This window comes from Pleurodeles waltl, chromosome 12 (assembly GCF_031143425.1).
Source record: "Pleurodeles waltl isolate 20211129_DDA chromosome 12, aPleWal1.hap1.20221129, whole genome shotgun sequence".
NCBI lineage: Eukaryota > Metazoa > Chordata > Amphibia > Caudata > Salamandridae > Pleurodeles > Pleurodeles waltl.
Genome location: NC_090451.1, coordinates 682,843,650 through 682,869,355, shown reverse-complemented (window position 1 = coordinate 682,869,355; position 25,706 = coordinate 682,843,650). Strand labels below are relative to the sequence as shown.

General features: G+C 47.3%; 1 protein-coding gene across 6 annotated transcripts in view; it reads left to right on the top strand.

Annotated features, from left to right (window-relative positions):
- Window positions 1-25,706, top strand: part of LOC138268728 (T-complex protein 1 subunit theta-like) — an 88,307-nt gene that overhangs the window by 20,889 nt on the left and 41,712 nt on the right. For 2 of the 6 annotated variants that reach the window (XM_069218681.1, XM_069218679.1), the window contains exon 2: window positions 7,580-7,727. The exons of 3 other annotated variants lie outside the window; for them this stretch is intronic. Coding sequence is in view for 1 of the 3 variants with exons in the window: in XM_069218677.1 (XP_069074778.1) it covers window positions 13,974-14,066 (93 nt within the window). In the remaining 2 variants the exon portion in view is untranslated. Of the gene's footprint in view, window positions 1-7,579; window positions 7,728-13,884; window positions 14,067-25,706 lie in introns of those variants that run through there. One more of the 6 variants, XM_069218677.1, reaches the window with a different exon arrangement.

Below are 25,706 nucleotides of genomic sequence, written 5' to 3'. Positions count from 1 at the left end.
GGGGTCTTCAGTGGTGTCTCCGCAGGCAGTGGTTTCAGCACAGAGGGGATCTCAAAGAGTCGATAAAGATCTCCAAAGACACTGCAGCGGATCTACGATGGTGGGCTGCGGACGGCAACCTTTACCAAGGAAGGCCATTTTCGCTACCACCACCACCAGTGGCCACAGTTATAACGGATGCCTCCACTCTAGGGTTGGGAGCTCATCTGGGGGACCTGGAGGTCAAGGGTCATTGGTCTTCAGTGGAACAGATGTTTCATATCAATCTATTAGAATTGTAGGTGATACGTTTGGCTCTCAAGGCCTTCCTCCCTTCCCTTTGCGGTGAGTCGGTTCAGGTCCTGACGGACAACACTACCGCGATGTGGTACATCAACAAGCAGGGAGGAGTAGGGTCATACCTTCTTTGCAGACAGGCTCTGCGGCTCTGGTCCTGGGCACAGGACCATCAGATTTGCGTAGTAGCAAACCATCTGGCCAGAGTTCTGAACGAACGTGCGGACAGTCTCAGTCGACACTTCTCGGTCGATCACGAGTGGCGTCTCCATCCAGACCTGGTCCTTCACATCTTCCGGATGTGGGGGATTCCGTCAGGTAGACCTCTTTGCCACTCGGGAGAATGTGCACTGCCAGTCGTTCTGCAGCCTCCAGTATCCGGTGCAAGGAGCGTTGGGGGACGCGTTTGAGATGTCCTGGAAGGGCCAGTTGCTTTACGCGTTTCCCTCCATACCCTTGATCCTCGGGTTCTGAGGAAGATTCGCCAGGACCGGGCCCAAGTCCTCTTAATAGCTCCGGATTGGCCAAGAAGGGTGTGGTACTCAGACCTTCTCCAACTCTCACTGTGCCCTCTGCTCCATCTCCCTCACAGGGCTGATCTCCTCTCTCAGTCGCAGGGGCAGGTTCTACACCCCCACCTCCAGAGCCTGCACCTTCATGCCTGGAGATTGAACGGGGCAATCTGAGTTCCTTTTCTCTCTCGCCAGAAGTGGTGGATGTTATTTTATCAGCCAGGCGACACTCCACCAAATCTATCTATGCTGGCAGATTGGCAAAATTTGTTGCTTGATGTGGAGAGAAGCAAATTGATCCTTTACGAGCCCATTTGTTGGACATTTTATTATTTGCGTTGTCCTTGGCGTAGAGGGTTTGTGCAGTTGCGACTGTTAAGGGCTATATGTCGGCACTGTCGGCCTTTCTGATGGATACAACTACCTGTGGATTCCTCACCTCATGAATACTCCCATGGCGCCAGCATTCTACGGAAATCTTCTTACTAGTCTCTGCACGTCGACGAGGACGTCACTGTCTCGCACGCGACGCCGTCTGACGTCATACAGGCAATAAGAGGTCCTCGACGACGTGCGGACGTCAGTTCCCTTTTTTCCGTGCATTCGAAACGGTTATCTTCGAGGGAGCAACTGTTACTCTTGCGGTTACAGTGTGTATCTTGCTGCGTACTCTTTCTCCGTGGAAATAATGTCGCAGAGAAAGTCTGGATTTAAGCCTTGTCGTGAGTGTGGAGGCAAGATGTCGGTGACGGATCCTCATTCCGATTGCCTTTGGTGTTTGAGCTCCGACCACGACGTCTCGACTTGTGATTCATGTCAGCACATGAATCCGAAGGCCCTTAAAGAACGTGAGGCGAAGCTGTTTATGGCCAAGTCAAAGGAGAAGCATCACAAGAAGTCTTCTCCAAAACATCGGCGTCATCGAGACTCCCGGCGCCGTAGAGAATCTCGGCGTCATTCAAGGGAGGCTCGTTCCAGGTCTCCGGATCGGCGCCGAAAGACATGGGAGGTCAGCCCCACGGTGACGCCGCATCCTTCGACGCCGTTGCCCTCTCCGGCGTCACCAACTTCGCCTGGACAGGCGTCGGTGATTGAGGTATTGGAGCCTCAAGTGTTTTCTCCGGCGCAGACGCCGAGGCCGGAGTCGGGGTCGCCTCCGAGACAGGCACCCCAGTATCCGGCTTTTCCCACCCCTGGAGCCGATAGTTCCGCATTCTTGAATGCGATGTATGCCATCTTCCAACAGATGGCTCCAGGGGGTGCTCCGGCTGGGCCTTTGGCCTTTTCTTTGGGTGATCCTGCGCCTCTTCGGCCGGCACCCTTTATGCCCTTTCTCCCGTTTGGGAACGTGGGCTCGGCGCCAGTGTCGGCGCCGGTGGCCGCTCCGGTGGCTTCAGAAGGATTGGCCCCGGGGATTTCCATCCCGTCGACGTCGGGATTTCGGCCTGTGACTCCGGTGGGTCCATCTGCTTCAGCTGCTCTTTCGTCGGCGCCGAAGTTACATGTGGCGCCGGACGCGGCGTCGGTGGCTTCTGAAGATCGGCGCCGATCTTCGACTTCGGCGGAGGCATTGTCGACTCCGCGTATTGAACAACGACTTCATTCGAGGAGACGTGCTCTCCGGGTACTAGAAGAGCAGGAGTACCAACGAGCCCTAGAGGAAGGAGAGCTAGAGGACTCGGGTGATGGGCTGCGTGGACTGGAGTCGGCCAGTGGGCTGGACACTTCCCCTGAGTGGGACCTTTCGTCCCCGGGGGAATATACTGAGGAAGCTGCTTCCTTTCATACAGTGGTACGGAAGGCAGCTAGTTTTTTGGACCTGCCTTTGCCGGTGGTGGAGGCAAAACAAAACCTTTTGACGGAGGTGTTGCATCCGGCCTCAGCCGCGGCGGAGCCTCTGTTACCTTTTAATGACGCTCTGCTGGATCCGGTTTTAGAGGTGTGGAAGAGGCCGGCATCTTCCCCAGCAGTTCACAGAGCCGTGGCCAGGAGGTATCGGACGGCTCCAACTGATCCTGGTTTCCTATCTAGGCACCCTACGCCGGAGAGCTTGGTAGTGCAGGCCTCCTGTTCGTCCAAGTCAGCGCCTGGTTCTTTCCCGACGGTGCCTGGGGACAGAGACTCAAAAAAGCTAGAGGCGCAGTCGAAGAAGATTTTTTCGTCCTGCAGTCTGGCGTTAAAGGCCACTAATGCGACCTGTATCCTGGGGAGGTATATTCATGCTCTGATGGATGACATCTCCTCTTCGTTTACAGAGCTTCCCCAGGGTCTTTTGGATCTTGTCTCTGATGCCCAGGCTGCTGCGACCCAAATTATCCAGACGGGACTGGATACCACCGACTCGGTAGCCAGAGCAATGGGCACAACTGTGGTGGAAAGGAGACAGGCCTGGCTCCGTAACTCGGGCTTTTCGGCAGATGTACAGTCCACATTGTTGGATCTCCCGTTTGATGGGGACAAACTGTTTGGGGCTAAGGCTGATTCGGCCTTGGAACGTTTTAAGGAGAGCAGGGCCACGGCTAAGTCGTTGGGACTCCAAGCTCCTTCTTCCACGGCCTCTTCTAGATTCTTCAGGAGGTTTCGTGGATTTGGGCGTGGCTCTTCCTCCTCTTCCTTTCGGGGAAGATATCAGCAACCTGCCTCTTCCCACCCCTATAGATCTTTTAGGGGGAGGGGTAGGGTCCGCACCAGGGGAGCCTCTCAGCAGCACTCTGCCTCTTCCTCATCCTCTGGCGGGGTGCAGCAGGGGAAGCAGCCTTAGGCTTCCACCATTTCCCTCTCACTCCTCTCCTGTAGGGGGAAGATTACAGCATTTTCTCACCAAATGGGAGACTGTTACGTCGGACACTTGGGTTCTCAGTGTTGTGGGAAAAGGCTACACCCTTCCCTTTCGGGAGTTTCCGCCCCTCATCCCGCCCCGCCCTTCGTATTGTTCACAAGAACACCTCCTGTTGCTAGAACAGGAGGTAGAAGTCCTCCTTTTAAAGGGCGCGGTGGAGTTGGTTCCGGAGCAGGAAAGGGGTCAAGGAGTTTACTCAAGGTATTTCCTGATTCCCAAGAAGGATGGTCGTTTGAGACCAATTCTGGACCTGAGGATCTTGAATTGGTTCCTCAAGCAGGAAAAGTTCAAGATGCTGACCCTAGCACAGGTGCTTTTGGCGTTGAACATGGAAGACTGGATGGTGTCTGTCGACTTGCAGGATGCTTACTTTCATATCCCGATACTCAAGTCACACAGGAAGTATCTCCGGTTTGTGGTGGGATCGCAACACTACCAGTTTGCGGTCCTTCCGTTTGGTCTTACTTCAGCACCTCGAGTCTTCACGAAGGTGATGTCGGTGGTTGCGGCAGAGCTCAGAAGGAAGGGGATAGCAGTATTCCCTTACTTGGACGATTGGTTGATCAAAGCCAAGTCCCCGGAGCTTGTGTTGCGTCATCTGCAGTCAACAACCCAGTTGTTGTTCGACCTGGGCTTTTCGGTGAACGAGCCCAAATCTCACCTGGAGCCCTCTCAGCGCCTCCTGTTCATAGGGGCAGTACTGGATACAACATTGGGTCGGGCCTTTCCTCCGCCTCAGCGGATTCAAGATATTCAGGATTTGGTTCCAATGTTTCGAAATGGAGCGGTAGTTCCAGTCCTCAAGGTCCTTCGTCTGCTCGGTCTTTTTGCCTCCTGCATTCTGTTGGTCATGCATGCTCGCTGGCACATGAGGGCTCTTCAGTGGTGCCTCCGAAGGCAGTGGTCTCAACACAGAGGGGATCTAGAGGGTACTGTCAAGATCTCCAGAGATGCTGCTGTGGATTTGAAGTGGTGGATTGCAAGCAACAATCTTTCACAAGGAAAGCCGTTCCAGCAGTCGCCACCAGTGGCCACAGTCATAACGGATGCTTCCACTCTAGGGTGGGGAGCTCATCTGGGGGATCTGGAGATCAAAGGTCTTTGGTCTCCAGAGGAACAGATTTTTCACATCAATCTGTTAGAGTTACGGGCTGTACGTCTGGCTCTCAAGGCCTTCCTCCCTTCCCTTCGTGGTCAGTCGGTACAGGTCCTAACGGACAATACTACCACGATGTGGTACATAAACAAGCAGGGAGGAGTGGGGTCGTACCTTCTCTGCAGAGAAGCTCTTCGACTATGGTCCTGGGCAAAGGACCATCGGATTTGCTTGATAGCAAACCATCTGGCCGGAGTCTTGAACGTGCGTGCGGACAGTCTCAGTCGCCACTTCTCGGCAGACCACGAGTGGCGTCTCCATCCAGATCAAGTCCGTTTAATCTTCCACAAGTGGGGGTTTCCTCGGGTAGATCTGTTCGCCACTCGAGAGAACGCGCATTGTCCGTTGTTCTGCAGCCTTCAGTATCCGATGCAGGAAGCGTTGGGGGACGCGTTTCAAATGACCTGGTGCGGCCAGTTGCTTTACGCGTTTCCTCCCATACCCTTGATTCCTCGAGTATTGAGGAAGATTCGCCAAGACCGGGCTCTAGTAATCTTAATAGCTCCGGATTGGCCAAGGAGGGTGTGGTACTCCGACCTTCTCCAACTCTCAACGTGCCCGCCGCTCCGTCTCCCTTTCAGGGCAGACCTCCTCTCACAGTCGCAGGGGCAGGTTCTACACCCCAACCTCCAGAGTCTGCACCTACATGCCTGGAGATTGAACGGGGCAACCTGAGTTCCTTCTCTCTCCCGCCTGAGGTAGTGGATGTTATATTAGCGGCCAGGCGACACTCCACTAAATCTATCTACGCTAATAGGTGGTCTAAATTTGTTGCGTGGTGTGGAGAGAGGCAGATTGATCCTTTACATGCTCATCTATCGGACGTTTTGTCTTTTGCTCTATCTCTGGCGCAGAAAGGCTGTGCAGTGGCTACCATTAAAGGTTATTTATCGGCCTTGTCAGCCTTCATATGTCTTCCAGACCAACCATCTTTATTTAAATCCCCTATTGTTATCAGATTCTTGAAAGGTCTTCTAAATCAATATCCTCCAAAGCCATTCGTTATGCCGCAATGGGATTTGTCCTTAGTCCTGACTTTCCTTATGGGGTCCCCTTTTGAACCTATGCATTCTTGCCCCTTGAGGTATTTGGTTTTAAAAACAGTCTTCCTGATAGCTATAACATCAGCAAGGAGAGTGAGTGAGTTGCAGGCCTTATCAGTAAAACCCCCTTATACAACTTTTTATGGGGATAAGGTGGTGTTGAGGACCAAGGCTGCTTTCCTCCCGAAGGTTGTTTCACCCTTCCATTTGGCTCAGGCAATTACTTTGTCCACGTTCTATCCTCCGCCTCATCCTTCCAAAGAGGAAGAAAGACTGCACCGTCTGGACCCAAAGAGAGCGTTGAGCTTCTTTATCGATAGAACAAAGGATTTCAGGCTGGAGGATCAGCTGTTTATTGGATACGTGGGCAAGAGGAGAGGAAAGGCAGTCCACAAGAGAACACTATCCAGGTGGGTTGTTCTTTGCATTAAAATATGTTACTCTTTGGCAAAGAAGGATCCTCCTGAGGGCATTAGAGCTCATTCCACCAGAGCTAAGTCGGCCACTTCGGCCTTAGCCAGAGGTGTTCCTGTGGTCGACATCTGCAAGGCCGCAACTTGGTCGTCCCTTCACACTTTTGCAAAACATTACTGTTTAGATTCTGAGGTTAGAAGGGACGGCCATTTTGCACGGTCAGTGCTGCAGGATTTCTTGGTTTGACCATTTAGGCACCCACCGCCGGGCGTGGTACTGCTTTGGGACTCTATTCATGAGGTGAGGAATCCACAGGTAGTTGTATCCATCAGAAGAACGAGTTACTTACCTTCGGTAACGACTTTTCTGGTGGATACATTAGCTACCTGTGGATTCCTCACGGTCCCACCCGCCTCCCCGTTGCCTTTATGGTCTTGCCAAGTAATCCTTGAGTGTGCTCCTCTTGGTCTTTGAGGGTGCAATAGATGTATATATATAATATATTTATATATATGTAGGTATATGTCTATATATCTTTATGTATATACTTGGTGTGTGTATATATTTTAAAAGAGAGAGTTTTATATATATATATATATATATATGTACATAAAAAGATTTACAGTTATTCATACAATGTGGTGTATTTTTACATTATAATGGATGTTGCTTTGTTCTTTCATTGCATTGCCTGGTTGTTCTCATGCACGTAAAAAATGATTGGTACTGACGTCCGCACGTCGTCGAGGACCTCTTATTGCCTGTATGACGTCAGACGGCGTCGCGTGCGAGACAGTGACGTCCTCGTCGACGTGCAGAGACTAGTAAGAAGATTTCCGTAGAATGCTGGCGCCATGGGAGTATTCATGAGGTGAGGAATCCACAGGTAGCTAATGTATCCACCAGAAAAGTCGTTACCGAAGGTAAGTAACTCGTTCTTCTGTGCCTTCCCTATCAATCCTCTTTATTTAAGTCCCCTATAGTTATAAGGTTCTTAAAGGGTCTCACTAATTGGTTTCCTCCCACTCCATTTATTATGCCTCAGTGGGATTTGAATTTAGTTCTTACATTCCTGATGGGTTTGCCATTTGAACCTTTACATTCATGTCCGTTAAGGTTGTTGGTATTAAAGACTGTTTTTCTCATAGCTATCACGCCGGCTAGGCGAGTGAGTGAACTTCAATCGCTTAGCGTTAAACCCCCTTTTACTTCTTTTCATGCGGACAAGGTGGTACTGAGGACCAGGGCGGCTTTCCTACCAAAGGTTGTTACACCCTTCCATTTGGGGCAATCTATAACGCTCTCGTTTTTTTGTACCCTCCTCCCCATCCATCAAAAGAGAAGGAGAGATTGCATCGGCTTGACCCGAGGAGAGCTTTACGTTTCTACATCGAGAGAACGAGAGAGTTCCGGGTGGACGATCAGCTCTTCATTGGCTACGTGGGGAAGAGGAAAGGCAAGGCTGTCCACAAAAGAACACTGTCCAGGTGGGTCATTCTTTGCATAAAAGTATGTTATTCCTTAGCAAAGAAGGTTCCTCCTGTTGGAATTAGAGCCCATTCCACCAGGGCTAATTCGGCCTTTTCGGCCTTGGCTGGAGGTGTTCCTGTGGATGAAATTTGTAAGGCCGCGACTTGGGCTTCCCTCCATACTTTTGCGAAGCATTATTGCTTGGACTCGGAGGTTAGGAGGGATGGCCATTTTGCACGGTCCGTGCTGCAGGATTTCTTAGTGTGACCATTCAGGCACCCGCCACCGAGGACGGTACTGCTTTGGGACTCTATTCATTAGGTGAGGAATCCACAGGTAGTTGTATACATCAAAAGAACAAGTTAATTACCTTTGGTAACGCCTTTTCTGGTGGATACACTAGCTACCTGTGGATTCCTCACAGTCCCAACTGCCTCCCTGTTGCCTGGTTGGTCATACCATGATTTCCTATATTTGATGGTATATATGTGTGTGTGTGTGTGTGTGTGTATATATATATATATATATATATATATATATATATATATATATATATATATATATATATGTACATATATGTGTGATATGTAGATGTTTATATTTGTATATTTTGCTGTTTTTATTTGATTAAATATTACGTATTATATTTGATTGATGTAGTCATGTCAAGTATGTGATGTCAGGTGATAACCAGTTCGCCTCAAAGGCATGTAAAAAAATGGTGAAAACTAACGCCAGCACCCCGGCGAGGTCCTCTTATTGCCACGATGACGTCAGACGGAGTCGCGTGGGAGTCTGGCAATGGTGACGTCCTCGTCGACGTGTAGAGCTGGGAAGAAAATTTCTTTTGAATGCTGCCGCATTGGGAGAATTCATTAGGGGAGGAATCCACAGGTAGCTAGTGTATCCACCAGAAAAGGCATTACCGAAGGTAAGTAACTTGTTCTTTACTCCCATCCCACATCTGAGTGTCATTGTGAGATGTAAAGTAGAGCTCTGAATGTATAGATATTTGGGACCTGCAGTGATGGACTATATTAGAGTCCTCTGAATTGCCCAGCAGTGTGTCACAGGTCTCTCTTTACTTATTCCATGCCTGTTCATTTGGTGATGTCTATTTTTTTGACTGTGCAGTACTGGTACTGGTGATGGACAGCCCTCATAAGAGATTAATCGTAGGTGAATGTAAGAGGTGTAAATTACAATGTACTGTTGTATATTGTGGTCTGATGTCAAGTATGTTCTGGTTGTCTTGTTTCCCCTCGTTTGGCTGTGCTGACAACTTTAGATAAAGGAATCTGCTGGGGAGTTCTAGGCTCAGACTCATTGTTCTTGCCTTCGTACATCTATCTTTACCTCAAGTTTGGGGGCTTGGGTAGATTGTCTTTTTATTGTCCCTGCCTTGTCCTGGATAAACTGCCCTGCTTGTATGAGTTTGACTATAAGGGAATCTTCTCTCCATACTTCTCTCATTAATTGGGCTGAGTTGTCCAGCTTATCTTTAGAAGGGCTGGCTGCATTTTCCTCATGTGCAGTTGGCACTGTTGTTTAAGGTAGTTTGGTTGTGGTTAACACTTTTAATGCGTCCTGTGCTCTACGGGGCTATGGTCGTTTTAGTCACTTTGAGTTTGGGGTTTGGTCCGTTAACATATTCTTTAACTCGTCGTTTTACAGTAAAGCCTAGCAAGCTCCTCTATGGGCTTCTTGCTTCTTAGGCAGACACTCAGAATACTTATGTCAATAAGATGGTGATATGTTTTTGCAGGTTATCGAACAGAAATGGCCCAATTTTAGACATCCAAAACCTGGTGGCTAGTGCATGCTCAGGCCAACTTACCAACTCGAACCAGGAAGTCAGGTTGACTGTTTTCCACGTACATCTCACAACCTACATAGTGATTATGCAGCAAGGGTAACAATCAGTCCTGTGAGAGTACAGGATAATTTATTAGTTATTGGTGAGATCTAGTGCACCCTTTTCCCATGCCGGAACACACACATGGTATCCACACTGTGTATTCAAAAAAATCTTTATTGGTAATTAATACCCTAACCTAGTGCAGATGATTTAAACAGATGCCATAACAAAACAAACGCAATAGTTTTAATTAAATAGGCACTTCGAAAATATGTTAAAAAGAACCGTAACATTAGATTGTGTGTAGATGGGTTCCTTAAAACAAAGCATTCCATGTTGAAACCAGTTTGTAGTAAAAAGCCCTTTGTTTCTAACATGTAGCTAATTCTTCCTTAGCACTAAGGCGTCCATAGGAGTTTCCTAGACAGCCGTTAACAAATATACCTTTGGTGCATAACAGTGTTGTGTTAGATCAGCTGCTGAAGGTTGTGGCTTGGTGCTGTGAAAACCACAGGTAAGGCCAGCTGTGCCTGCCCTTGGCCTTCAGCTAGCATGTCTGTAGTATGCAGCTTAACGGAAGCACCCAGGAAAATCTGAATGTGTCAACGACACCTCTGCATCTGACTTAAGTACCCTTTTCTTGTTATTATGAAAAGGCCAAACTTTGCGACTAGTGATGGTAAAGTGCAAAATTTAGCATACGATTTCTGTCGCACATTTACTAAAATCGATCATATATAATTCACACCGATATCTAGTATCTAAGCAACTGGTGCACCGCCAACTTCTAAAAAAAAAAAAACGTATGACAAATATACAATTAATATCAAATTAAAACTCGTTTATAAATCATGAATGTGCCTCCAAATACATGATTATATGAAATGCAATTCAACGAATAGCACATATGCAGGAAAAAGGCAAAGCTACAGGGGGTTCAAACATATTTGCCATGTTTTGTCGACTCCATTTCCAGGGATGCAAGCAGTGTACTGAGTGAGTTTGTGCTGGGAATATTCTACAGCTTGTGTTTTTAAAGGGCTGGTATACAGTATTCTGAAGCTGCAGGCGGACAGAACAGGTTCTTTGTGCAGAATTTTTCTTGACTTTGGTCGTGGTCAAACTGTTTCCGCAACTATTTCAGTGTTTCTCTTGCTATGACGACAGCAATGAGGAAGTTGACGAGGAGGTAATGTCTAAATTACTTACCTGTAATTCCAATACTCCCAGTCCATTCTTTCTTGTTAGTCATTGCGTCTCATCCGCTTGCTGAGTCTGGCCAGCTGCAGCTTTAGGCCATTACAGGAGGTATTCTGGGCAGGTGAGCTTTAAATTAAAGGTTTTGTAGGGAGTGGACGCAGAACCTATTTTGTTGGGCAAAGATTTAGGGCAGAAGTGTGTGTGTGTGTGTGCGTTAGGTGAGGCTGACTCACCTCATGCTGTAATTACTGTAATAAAAAATGAACTTAGAGCAATGTAATTACTCAACAGTAATTTACACCTTATCCACAACAGGCAACACGCATTACCTAATAACGGGGATTCAAAAGGGGAGATTGTTGATCCTTTGACAGACCTAGCAGTCCCCATCTCTCCCTGGAGGTACTCAGCAATGATATACCTCACAGGAGAAGGAAGAAGAAAGCGGGAAAATGAAAGAGAAAACACAGGAGCGCTTGCAGTCACAGGTTGGTGTCAGCAAAACCCAGGGTGGGGTAGCTTATGCTTGCACATAGGTCCAGCTAATCGTTCTTAGATAATACACTGAGTGAGCTGAATTCAAAAAAAGACATAGAGGTCAGTAAACAGGCCTCTCAGGTATAGGTTCACAGAAGATGTTAGCAAATTTATCCAAACGTCAGGTGGATGATGTGGTCCAAACAGCAAGTGTGGACACTAGTGCTGCTCCCCAGTATGCCCAGCCGCTGGGGACCACAGTTCAGAAGCGTTTGGACAATCTCAGAACACAAGATTATACAAACTAACAGGGAGGACCCCAGAGGGTAAAATGGCAAGGAATACATGAGAGGTCCGATGAAAAGTAGAGGTAACAAAGGTCAAGGATGCAGAATCTTGGGGGGGGGGGAGGGGGGCTGCATGAAGCAGAAAGCCAATACAACTAGGAATCATTGCCAGGCAACTATTTAAAAGATTATCTATCCGTTCTAATACTGAACTCTTGATAGGGTCGCAAGGAGGCTTATTCACCAACTGCAATCACTAAAACAAAGGCATTCTTGGATTTGCGCAGTTGTTACAGAGTTTTAATTAATACCTAAAGTCTATGCAATATTAGATTCAAAGCATTATTATAATACATAATGATTAATCTGCAAAGATGCTCTATAATAATTTATTTAATGTTCTTCAGTGTTTGCGAGACTTCCAAACTCTTTATCATGTACAAATGAAAAAGAGGAACTGAAAGCGTGGGGTAGACAACCAACACGTGTTTCGCTCCTCAGTGGTGCGCAAGGTTGGGCCGTTTTCAGTGCTTTAAACTGTATTTAAAACCAACTATTAAAACTGGTTTGTTAATGTACATAGTGGAGAGTAAACTGAAAAACTTCTTCACGGTGATGATCACACTAAAGAATCGCTGCACCTGTGGCACGAAAAATATAATATTACATCGGTGAAGCACTTGTGACTTGGTGATAACTCATTGGCTTTCCAGAGTCTAAGGCAGCACAAGTTATGTAGATATACTCTTTCCTCTGTTTTCTCTACAAAGTAGATTTGCTTGGATGTTGATATTTTCACTTGTGTGCTTAAGAGCAAGAGCTTGCCTTTATCTTTATATACCATGACACAGTTATCCTAAAAAACATCTGTTAAAAGAAGCAGTTTGAGCTTGGTGTGCCGGGAACATTTTTCTGGATTTCATCAAGGATGTCATTATATATGTATTAAAAAGAAAGAGAGGCAGCAAATAACCTTGTTTTAGTCCTGCTTTTATGATAGTCCATCTAAAGGCTACCAGTTCCTCAGCCCACAAATTTAGTTACACAGCTGTCCAAGCTTCTTACAAGCATTTAGTTGCCAGTCCTGTGGGTATTCTGTAACCTAGGTTTGCAGTTGGATATAGCTTGGCACAGTAAAGAATGCCAGGACAATGTGAGTGTGGGAACATTGTCCTGACATTTTTTACTGTTTGGCTTATCATGGCCCCCGCATACTTACTTTTAGGCACCAGAAGTTGGTCTAGAACTATTACTTTGATACTGCTTGTATACCACACATATGGATTGTTGACTGTTTATTCTGTTGCACTTACATGCAATTCCATGTACTGGATCTACGTGCAGTTCCAAGCTATATGATATACTGTTTCCAGTGTTACTGTACAGCCTTGAAAAAGTCCTTATGACAAGAACACGTGTCGGCTGCCTATTCTCATTGGAGTGTGACCTGTGAAATATGACATGTGAAGAATAAAATACAACTACTCAAAACTATGGACTTGCAGCAGTTCTTTACATGCAGATTTACTACCTTTGTGTGCCCTGTTTTTTTATCCACTGATGTACAAGAGTACACCGAGCTCTTTCCGCTGACGTGTTCACCCTAGGGAGCAGGATGTCCTGCCAGGGTAAGCACAAGTCTTATTGCAGACTTCATCTCACCATTACATTTGCCTCACTGATTGGCAACAGTTTGGATGTGCAGTCACCGTGGCATTGCTGCCTTTCTTCTTTATTGAGAATTACAGGGTTTATTTTTTTTAATGCAACTTTGAGGATGGAAGTTGCAACTTTGGTTCCATTCTTCCCCTGCCATGAATAACTTGGCTACATCTTGATGTTGTGTGGTGTTAAGAGAACAGGTGAGTTTTAAAGCCTGTCTAAAAGTTGTCAGGGGAGGGTGGTGGGGACCCGGCGTGTATGGGAACATTTGGAGAGTAGTGAATACAAATTAAGGGAGTTGGTGGAGCTGAGGTATCTAGAGACCATGCTATCTAGAGACGAGTAGACTGCACAGACATTGGGGTCCGGGGATTTCCATTGAGAAAATGGAACCAGTGCAAGTTATTAAAGCTGTGTACAAGATGCTTACTTTTTCTCCTCCAACCTTTTAGAGCTGGTCAAACCAGTCTTCAGGAAATATTTTATAAAAGAAATTGACATAGTTTGTTTTTCCATTGATGAGGGGGGCTTGAATCCTCCTTCAGGGTGTTTAGAGAGCGATTAACGAGCGAAGGAGAATCGGCTGGGGGCTCGTGTTGAAGTGAACGCGTACATTTGTGTCGACCACGCTCAGGGGGCTGAAAAATATTAATGTGATGAGTCAAGATGTCTTTTTAGCAGGTGCTGGGACGCAGGAAGCAAAAGAACTTAGTTTTTGGCCACGTGACATCATTCTGCTCTCACCAATTACGTGCCAGCCGCCGTACCAGTCACCGTTCATGCGTACGGACGCCTTTATGACGTCACCTAGTTCGGAGGTGACAGTTGGAGGCCCGGAAACATCTGGAGCGGCAGGGCCGGGCACAGACGAGGTGAGAGAGGGCCGCGGTGCCAGGGGCCTCAGTCCAACCCAGGCCACCGAGGGCGGCCAGAGGGGCTGGGGTAGCAAGAGAGAGCCAGGACGCACGCCGAAGGGCCCATCATGTTAAAATGAAGCGAGGGGCCCGTGAGATGCCGCTGTGTTACGGATGAGGGGGGGGGGGGGGGCTCACATAACGGTCAGGCGCCCATGTTAGGCCCTTTTAACGAAGGTAGAAAGCAGGGGGTGTAGTTCTCAGGTGCTGGGCCAGGTGAGCACCCCGTTGTTTCACTCGCATGGAAGCAGATTTGCCTAGAGGTAAACTGAGACTGATGTCTCTGAAAGGCCAGTGGGCCTGGAGAAAAGTGTCACAGCCATACTGGCCCTGGAGACCCAGGCATCGGACTGCCCTTATATCCGCCATCCTCCACCAGGGCATTGAGGGCATGTTCCCTCCTGTGTAAATCTTCTTGATTGCCTTGGATTGGCAGATGGTACAGAGTACCTATATATGTTTGCTGGTGTCCTCTTCTCAAGCCGCCCGCCGGCTGAAGCTCCTTTATGCTATCCACCCATGCAGGCGTCCGACATTTCATACCACTGCCAGCTTCTTACAACGCCCACCAGTACCAACAACTCACACTGCCCAGCTCTACACATTTCTTGCACTTCCCACCAACCCCCTCCTCTTACACTACCGGTAAGTGCCTGCTTCTTACAGAGTTCATAAGTACCTATTTCTGACAGCCCACCAATGCATTCTTGTCACATTATCAGCCAGTGCCTACTTGTTACATAGCACCCCAGTATCCACATCTCACGGTACACCCAGTGCTTGCTTATCATACTTCACACCAGTACCAGCTTCTTACACTACCCACTAGTACCAGCTTCTTACATTGACCAAAAGTGCCTGCTTCTCACACTGCTCCCAGTGCCTGCTTCTATCTGCTCACAAGTACCAACTTTTCACTTTCCACCAGTTTCTGTTTACTTCGCTGCCTACCAATACCAGCTTGTTACATTGCTCATCAGTACCATTTTGTCAGTCTGCCCACCAGTGCCAGCTTCTCTCACTTCCCACTAGTTTGTTTTTTAGACTGCCCACAAGCGCTGGCATCGTACACCGCTCATTACTACCAGATTCTTACACTGTATGCCAGTCTCTGCTCCCCACACTAATTACCAGTGCCTACTTCTCACTATGTCCATTTGTACTCATCCCTTACCCTGACCCCAGTTCAGTTTTCTCGCACAGGCCGCTTGTTTACCAGGATCAGCTTCTCACACTGTCCACCTATGTGTGCATTTTTATACTGCCCTCAAGTATCCGCACCTTACACAGGCCAGCAGTGTCTTCTTCGCACAGGTACCAGCGCCAGCTTACTACGCAACCCAGCAGTGACCACTTCTTACACCGTCCTTCAGTGTCTGTGGGCACTGCGTACTAATACCAGCTTCTCACGCTACCAGCCATTGCTTGATTTGTACTCTGTCGACCTGCGTCAACTTCTCATACTGTACCCCAGTCCGTGTTTCTCCCACTGCCAGCAGCACTAATTTCTCACAATTCTAAATAGCGTCTGTTTAGCTCACTCTGCACATCCGTTGCAGCTGCTAACATGAACTGTTTCTTAAACACTTCAACAGTGCCTGCTACTCAGCCTTGCCCAATAGCATCTGGTTTTTGCCCTGCCCAACAGTGCTTGTTACTTTCACTATCCATGTACGCCAGCAGCAGCACCAGCTTAGCACAGTGCCCAGTGTTCACACTGCCCAACACATCCTCAAACTGCTCATGCGTCCTACCATGTCGATCCATGCTTCTTTCACACTTTCCACCAATGTCTGCTACTTAAAACGTGCATCACTGTATGATTCCCATACTGTCCATCAGTTATTCATAACTCATACATCAGCCATGCGGCTCATATTCATGCACCAAGTGCAGTGCGCATTACCTCACAATATTTGTACCAATAACTAACAGTGCCTAAAGCACAATGTAATTACATTAAAACATATACTCAAACCACTAAATTATGTTACATACATTGTAATCTCTTTCAGATTTTTAAGGGTACTGTGATATGTAATCTGTAAGATTACTTGAAATATTTGTAATTTCACCTGTCACATCGAAGGTGAGGTGATGAGCATTGCACATGGGGTGTGAATTATAGTTTTCATGGCAGGTGTGTGAGTAATGGATTACAAAACGTATATATTAACTGAATAAAACAAAGGTTAAGGTGACGTTATAATTCGATGTTGGAATGAGAAATGAGCTAATGTTTAAAAAAAAAAAAAAAAACACTGAAATACATCAGTTATAGTTTAGTAAAAAAATAAACTATAATTTATGCCCCCATCATGCACTGACTTTCTGCCAGGTTGTGCACCTATCCCTGCACAAACGCCCAGCCCACATTCTCCTCCATTTTGGTTAAAAACTTAACATGTTATTAGTGATCTAATATGTGAGATCATAAGCAGTGCATGATTGGGCACAAATTATAATTTTTGACTAAATTACAACTGGTGTAATAATGGGTTTTCCAAGGTTAGCTCATGCCTCATTCCAACAGATAACTTGGTACAGAAGAAGCAGCCATGTAGGAGATGGCGCTCTGCAAATGAGCGGCAAGCAATTGACCTGTTGGCACTACCTGGAGAGCTGTAATATCGTTTTAAGTTATAAAATAAAAAGAGAAGCAACCAACACCTAAACCCTACTATGGTAATGAAAGAGGAACTATAAAAGGAGAACATTGAAAACTAAAGGACTAGCCAACTAGCCCTGACACTGAAGTAAACTAATTTTCATGTGGATGTACAGAAGTGATGTTGTCATTCACAGTGTACGACAGCCAATGACTGATGGGGACTGAACCATTACCCAAAGCAGTACGCTATCATGGATGGAACAGAATGCGAATGACACTCAGACCAATGCCAGAACAGAGTTGACCCAAAGGTCCTCTACGTACTTGTATGGATTAATATTTATACATATGGGTGTTTGTATTATTTAATTAATTTTCTTTGCTAGAGGATCCTGGGAAACAGCGAAGAAGAGTTTCTAGCAAGAATTATTACAGTACTAATCTTCTCCCCCCTGGGGTTTGCAGATTTGGTAACCAGTACCAAAACCCTTCCCTACAAAGGGATTTGTGACATTTCACTTAACAAAATACCTGTCTGTAGGCTTCAATAAAGAGAAATAACAGTCCTCCCTCCAATACCTATTGACTTCAACATATGCGTTTCAAAATTAATATGACGGCCTACTGTGTCTATCATAACTCTTCATAATAAATAAATTAGATCTGTGGTACTGTAACTCATTTTTCCTAGTGAACCAGTCAGGCCTCTAGCTGTTATAATTGCCTTGTCACCATAACCAACTCAGGCATACTACGTTGGTTATAAGCCCTCCCACAGGTTATCAGGTATACCATAATAAAATTACAAATATGTGCAAAATGCTGTTGTCAAACAATGTAAAATCTTTAATTACAGACTCTAAACAGAATTACCGTAGTGCAAATCATCTAGCCCTGTGATTTGTTCAGGTGTGCCACCAACAGAAACACCTTTGTCTACTAAGGTAATCTGCAAGATTCCATGTAACAAAATACCTATCTGCAGGCTTTAGCACAGTGTAATAACAATTCACCCATAACAGCCTATCGCCTTAAACACATGCCTTTCGCAATACATAAGTAAGGCCAACTTGCTTTGTCATAAGTTTTCCTTAAAGATAGATCACATTTAAGGAATCGGACATAACTTTTCCACGTGAACCGATAAGACCTGTAGATTTTATCAATGGCTTGATACTGTGTACAGCACAGGTCTAGCGAAGTGTGCATAACCTGGCAACAGTTATGCATACGGTTGTCAAAATACAAAGATGTATAGAATTACAGTTAGCAAAATAATATACAGCCCATTTTAATAGGGCTTAATAAGAATAAGCACAGTGGAATTCTGCTCCATAGGTTTGTCAGAGTGGGTGAGCAATGCCGAAACCCTTGCCTGTATGTGAAATTACACATAACCAAATATCTTTCTATGGCTTGTAACATAATGTGATAATCTACTGTTAGAGGCCTACTGGATTTACTATTTGCTTTAAAAAAAAAAGCCAGGCTCCTGCCTCTGTAACAATTTTTCATACTACACATGCCAGATGTATGTCATCTGGCAACACATTTCCCTACACACCAATAAAAGGCAGCTATCACATATACAGTCATAAAGTTGCAAATGTTTAACAAATGACTGTTGCCAAAGCAAAATACTATCTCTCCTTGCTGGGCTAAACAGTGGTTCTCACAGAGCACTGCTGGGCTAAACAGTGGTTCTCACAGAGCACACTTGCAATTACCAAGGTTTGTCAGAGGGAAAAACCAACAGCCAAACCTGTGCCTCCAAATTTATCTGTGAGATTCCATGTAACATAAGAAAATTAGTTACTTACCTGTAACTGCAGTTCTCCAGTATTGGTATCTTTCATAGATTCACATGCTTGAATCATCCCCGTCGTCGAGGTGGGAGCCTCACGGTAAGTTTAAATAGATAAAGCAGTAAGTCAGTAAAGATAAAACTAGTAGGCCTCATAAGGTATTTTACAGTCTATCCACTTTGTTTTGTGAAAAGACCCAAACTTCAGTCTCAACCAATCAGGATTCAGCCCCTCCCAAACAGTCCCAACAGAGGCTGAATTCCCTCAGATTTTCTAGTAGGAGTGTGAAGTTTAATATCTGTATAATAGGGGAGGAGGGTGGGTCGCATGTGAATCTATGAAAGATACCAATACTGGAGAACTGCAGTTACAGGTAAGTAACTAATTTTCTTCTCCAGTATTGGATCTTTCATAGATTCACATGCTTGAATCAGAATAACGAGCAGTAATGCTTTCTTAATTAGTGAATTACATTGACTGTAATTCTATTTGTAATTTTACAAATGATGTGAATCCCATCAGTTCAGCTTCAAAAACCACATACCTATTAATATATGTACATCAATAGACATTCGAATAGAAGAGCAATAACAGGTGTGTGGCAGAAAAAAACCTGTACTCTTTTCATGATGATGAAGAGTACGACAAGCTAAGACATTATAAAGAAGTGAACAATCTGAAGCAGAAATGTAGAGTAAAACACACTGTAGCTATTAAGAAGACTAAGAACCAATAATGAACATACCTTGAGTGTGGTGGTGGGATGTGTTAGAGGCTCACCTTATCAGAATAAATGCCTCAGCACTGCCTGCCCCACTGCTGTATCGATGTTGTTCGTTTCTTCGAGACAGTAATGCCTCGTAAATGTGTGTTGGCTGGACCATGTTGCTGCTCTACAGATGCTATGTAGTGGTACCCCTGCAAATAATGCAGCAGAAGTGGCTACCGATCTTGTAGAGTGGGCTCTCACCTTGGTGTGGAGCGGTTTTCCTGCTTTTGAATGGCAGAATTGAATTGCCAGACCAATCCATCTTGCTATAGTCTGTTTGGACACCGCGTGTCCCTTTCTTGTTCCTCCGAAAGCTACAAACAATTGATCCGACTGACGGAGAGCTTGAGTTTCTGATGGATACAACTACCTGTGGATTCCTCACCTCATGAATACTCCCATGGCGCCAGCATTCGACGGAAATCTTCTTACTAGTCTCTGCACGTCGACGTCACTGTCTCGCACGCGACGCCGTCTGACGTCATACAGGCAATAAGAGGTCCTCGACGACGTGCGGACGTCAGTTCCCTTTTTTCCGTGCATTCGAAACGGTTATCTTCGAGGGAGCAACTGTTACTCTTGCGGTTACAGTGTATATCTTGCTGCGTACTCTTTCTCTGTGGAAATAATGTCGCAGAGAAAGTCTGGATTTAAGCCTTGTCGTGAGTGTGGAGGCAAGATGTCGGTGACGGATCCTCATTCCGATTGCCTTTGGTGTTTGAGCTCCGACCACGACGTCTCGACTTGTGATTCGTGTCAGCACATGAATCCGAAGGCCATTAAAGAACGCGAGGCGAAGCTGTTTATGGCCAAGTCAAAGGAGAAGCATCACAAGAAAAAGTCTTCTCCAAGACATCGGCGTCATCGAGACTCCCGGCGCCGTAGAGAATCTCGGCGTCATTCAAGGGAGGCTCGTTCCAGGTCTCCGGATCGGCGCCGGAGGACATGGGAGGTCAGCCCCACGGTGACGCCGCATCCTTCGACGCCGTTGCTCTCTCCGACGTCTCCAACTTCGCCTGGACAGGCGTCGGTGATTGAGGTATTGGAGCCTCAGGTGTTTTCTCCGGCGCAGACGCCGAGGCCGGCGTCGGGGTCGCCTCCGAGTCAGGCACCCCAGTATCCGGCTTTTCCCACCCCTGGAGCCGATAGTTCCGCATTCTTGAATGCGATGTATGCCATCTTCCAACAGATGGCTCCAGGGGGTGCTCCGGCTGGGCCTTTGGCCTTTTCTTTGGGTGATCCTGCGCCTCTTCGGCCGGCACCCTTTATGCCCTTTCTCCCGTTTGGGAACGTGGGCTCGGCGCCAGTGTCGGCGCCGGTGGCCGCTCCGATGGCTTCGGAGGGATTGGCCCCAGGGATTTCCATCCCGTCGACGTCGAGATTTCGGCCTGTGACTCCGGTGGGTCCATCCGTTTCATCTGCTCTTCAGTCGGCGCCGGATGCGGCGTCGGTGGCTTCGGAAGATCGGCGCCGATCTCCGACTTCGGCGGAGGTGTTGTCGACTCCGCGGATTGAGCAACGACTGCATTCAAGGAGGCGTGCTCTCCGGGTACTAGAGGAGCAGGAGTACCAACGAGCCCTAGAGGAAGGAGAGCTAGAGGACTCGGGTGATGGGCTGCGTGGACTGGAGTCGGCCAGTGGGCTGGACACTTCCCCTGAGTGGGACCTTTCGTCCCCGGGGGAATATACCGAGGAAGCTGCTTCCTTTCATACAGTGGTACGGAAGGCAGCTAGTTTTTTGGACCTGCCTTTGCCGGTGGTGGAGGCGAAACAAAACCTTTTGACAGAGGTGTTGCATCCGGCCTCAGCCGCGGCGGAGCCTCTATTACCTTTTAATGACGCTCTGCTGGATCCGGTTTTAGAGGTGTGGAAGAAGCCGGCATCTTCCCCAGCAGTTCACAGAGCCGTGGCCAGGAGGTATCGGACGGCTCCAACTGATCCTGGTTTCCTATCTAGGCACCCTACGCCGGAGAGCTTGGTTGTGCAGGCCTCCTGTTCGTCCAAGTCAGCGCCTGGTTCTTTCCCGACGGTGCCTGGGGACAGAGACTCAAAAAAGCTAGAGGCGCAGTCGAAGAAGATTTTTTCGTCCTGCAGTCTGGCGTTAAAAGCCACTAATGCGACCTGTATCCTGGGGAGGTATATTCATGCTCTGATGGATGACATCTCCTCTTCGTTTACAGAGCTTCCCCAGGGTCTTTTGGATCTTGTCTCTGATGCCCAGGCTGCTGCGACCCAAATTATCCAGACGGGACTGGATACCACCGACTCGGTAGCCAGAGCAATGGGCACAACTGTGGTGGAAAGGAGACAGGCCTGGCTCCGTAACTCGGGCTTTTCGGCAGATGTACAGTCCACATTGTTGGATCTCCCGTTTGATGGGGACAAACTGTTTGGGGCTAAGGCTGATTCGGCCTTGGAACGTTTTAAGGAGAGCAGGGCCACGGCTAAGTCGTTGGGACTCCAAGCTCCTTCTTCCACGGCCTCTTCCAGATTCTTCAGGAGGTTTCGTGGATTTGGGCGTGGCTCTTCCTCCTCTTCCTTTCGGGGAAGATATCAGCAACCTGCCTCTTCCCATCCCTATAGATCTTTTAGGGGGAGGGGTAGGGTCCGCACCAGGGGAGCCTCTCAGCAGCACTCTGCCTCTTCCTCATCCTCTGGCGGGGTGCAGCAGGGGAAACAGCCTTAGGCTTCCACCATTCCCCACTCACTCCTCTCCTGTAGGGGGAAGATTACAGCATTTTCTCACCAAATGGGAGACTGTTACGTCGGACACTTGGGTTCTCAGTGTTGTGGGAAAAGGCTACACCCTTCCCTTTCGGGAGTTTCCGCCCCTCATCCCGCCCCGCCCTTCGTATTGTTCACAAGAACACCTCCTGTTGCTAGAACAGGAGGTAGAAGTCCTCCTTTTAAAGGGCGCGGTGGAGTTGGTCCCGGAGCAGGAAAGGGGTCAAGGAGTTTACTCAAGGTATTTCCTGATTCCCAAGAAGGATGGTCGTTTGAGACCAATTCTGGACCTGAGGATCTTGAATTGGTTCCTCAAGCAGGAAAAGTTCAAGATGCTGACCCTAGCACAGGTGCTTTTGGCGTTGAACATGGAAGACTGGATGGTGTCTGTCGACTTGCAGGATGCTTACTTTCATATCCCGATACTCAAGTCACACAGGAAGTATCTCCGGTTTGTGGTGGGATCGCAACACTACCAGTTTGCGGTCCTTCCGTTTGGTCTTACTTCAGCACCTCGAGTCTTCACGAAGGTGATGTCGGTGGTTGCGGCAGAGCTCAGAAGGAAGGGGATAGCAGTATTCCCTTACTTGGACGATTGGTTGATCAAAGCCAAGTCCCCGGAGCTTGTGTTGCGTCATCTGCAGTCAACAACCCAGTTGTTGTTCGACCTGGGCTTTTCGGTGAACGAGCCCAAATCTCACCTGGAGCCCTCTCAGCGCCTCCTGTTCATAGGGGCAGTACTGGATACGACATTGGGTCGGGCCTTTCCTCCGCCTCAGCGGATTCAAGATATTCAGGATTTGGTTCCAATGTTTCGAAATGGAGCGGTAGTTCCAGTCCTCAAGGTCCTTCGTCTGCTCGGTCTTTTTGCCTCCTGCATTCTGTTGGTCACGCATGCTCGCTGGCACATGAGGGCTCTTCAGTGGTGCCTCCGAAGGCAGTGGTCTCAACACAGAGGGGATCTAGAGGGTACTGTCAAGATCTCCAGAGATGCTGCTGTGGATTTGATGTGGTGGATTGCAAACAACAATCTTTCACAAGGAAAACCGTTCCAGCAGTCGCCACCAGTGGCCACAGTCATAACGGATGCTTCCACTCTAGGGTGGGGAGCTCATCTGGGGGATCTGGAGATCAAAGGTCTTTGGTCTCCAGAGGAACAGATTTTTCACATCAATCTGTTAGAGTTACGGGCTGTATGTCTGGCTCTCAAGGCCTTCCTCCCTTCCCTTCGTGGTCAGTCGGTACAGGTCCTAACGGACAATACTACCACGATGTGGTACATAAACAAGCAGGGAGGAGTGGGGTCGTACCTTCTCTGCAGAGAAGCTCTTCGACTATGGTCCTGGGCAAAGGACCATCGGATTTGCTTGATAGCAAACCATCTGGCCGGAGTCTTGAACGTGCGTGCGGACAGTCTCAGTCGCCACTTCTCGGCAGACCACGAGTGGCGTCTCCATCCAGATCAAGTCCGTTTAATCTTCCAGAAGTGGGGGTTTCCTCGGGTAGATCTGTTCGCCACTCGAGAGAACGCGCATTGTCCGTTGTTCTGCAGCCTTCAGTATCCGATGCAGGAAGCGTTGGGGGACGCGTTTCAAATGACCTGGTGCGGCCAGTTGCTTTACGTGTTTCCTCCCGTACCCTTGATTCCTCGAGTATTGAGGAAGATTCGCCAAGACCGGGCTCTAGTAATCTTAATAGCTCCGGATTGGCCAAGGAGGGTGTGGTACTCCGACCTTCTCCAACTCTCAACGTGCCCGCCGCTCCGTCTCCCTTTCAGGGCAGACCTCCTCTCGCAGTCGCAGGGGCAGGTTCTACACCCCAACCTCCAGAGTCTGCACCTACATGCCTGGAGATTGAACGGGGCAACCTGAGTTCCTTCTCTCTCCCGCCTGAGGTAGTGGATGTTATATTAGCGGCCAGGCGACACTCCACTAAATCTATCTACGCTAATAGGTGGTCTAAATTTGTTGCGTGGTGTGGAGAGAGGCAGATTGATCCTTTACAAGCTCATCTATCGGACGTTTTGTCTTTTGCTCTATCTCTGGCGCAGAAAGGTTGTGCAGTGGCTACCATTAAAGGTTATTTATCGGCCTTGTCAGCCTTCATATGTCTTCCAGACCAACCATCTTTATTTAAATCCCCTATTGTTATCAGATTCTTGAAAGGTCTTCTAAATCAATATCCTCCAAAGCCATTTGTTATGCCGCAATGGGATTTGTCCTTAGTCCTGACTTTCCTTATGGGGTCCCCTTTTGAACCTATGCATTCTTGCCCCTTGAGGTATTTGGTTTTAAAAACAGTCTTCCTGATAGCTATAACATCAGCAAGGAGAGTGAGTGAGTTGCAGGCCTTATCAGTAAAACCCCCTTATACAACTTTTTATGGGGATAAGGTGGTGTTGAGGACCAAGGCTGCTTTCCTCCCGAAGGTTGTTTCACCCTTCCATTTGGCTCAGGCAATTACTTTGTCCACGTTCTATCCTCCGCCTCATCCTTCCAAAGAGGAAGAAAGACTGCACCGTTTGGACCCAAAGAGAGCGTTGAGCTTCTTTATCGATAGAACAAAGGATTTCAGGCTGGAGGATCAGCTGTTTATTGGATACGTGGGCAAGAGGAGAGGAAAGGCAGTCCACAAGAGAACACTATCCAGGTGGGTTGTTCTTTGCATTAAAATATGTTACTCTTTGGCAAAGAAGGATCCTCCTGAGGGCATTAGAGCTCATTCCACCAGAGCTAAGTCGGCCACTTCGGCCTTAGCCAGAGGTGTTCCTGTGGTCGACATCTGCAAGGCCGCAACTTGGTCGTCCCTTCACACTTTTGCAAAACATTACTGTTTAGATTCTGAGGTTAGAAGGGACGGCCATTTTGCACGGTCAGTGCTGCAGGATTTCTTGGTTTGACCATTTAGGCACCCACCGCCGGGCGTGGTACTGCTTTGGGACTCTATTCATGAGGTGAGGAATCCACAGGTAGTTGTATCCATCAGAAGAACGAGTTACTTACCTTCGGTAGCGACTTTTCTGGTGGATACATTAGCTACCTGTGGATTCCTCACGGTCCCACCCGCCTCCCCGTTGCCTTTATGGTCTTGCCAAGTAATCCTTGAGTGCGCTCCTCTTGATCTTTGAGGGTGCAATAGATGTATATATATAATATATTTATATATATATAGGTATATGTGTATATATCTTTATGTATATACTTGGTGTGTGTATATATTTTAAAAGAGAGAGTTTTTTATATATATATATATATATATATGTACATAAAAAGATTTACAGTTATTCATACAATGTGGTGTATTTTTACAAAATAATGGATGTTGCTTTGTTCTTTCATTGCATTGCCTGGTTGTTCTCATGCACGTAAAAAATGATTGGTACTGACGTCCGCACGTCGTCGAGGACCTCTTATTGCCTGTATGACGTCAGACGGCGTCGCGTGCGAGACAGTGACGTCCTCGTCGACGTGCAGAGACTAGTAAGAAGATTTCCGTCGAATGCTGGCGCCATGGGAGTATTCATGAGGTGAGGAATCCACAGGTAGCTAATGTATCCACCAGAAAAGTCGCTACCGAAGGTAAGTAACTCGTTCTTTCTGTACATAAAACTTTAAACATCTTTTAATATCAAGGGAATGTAATGTTTTTTCCGCTACTGTTTGCGGATTTGGAAAAAAGGTTTTTAAGAT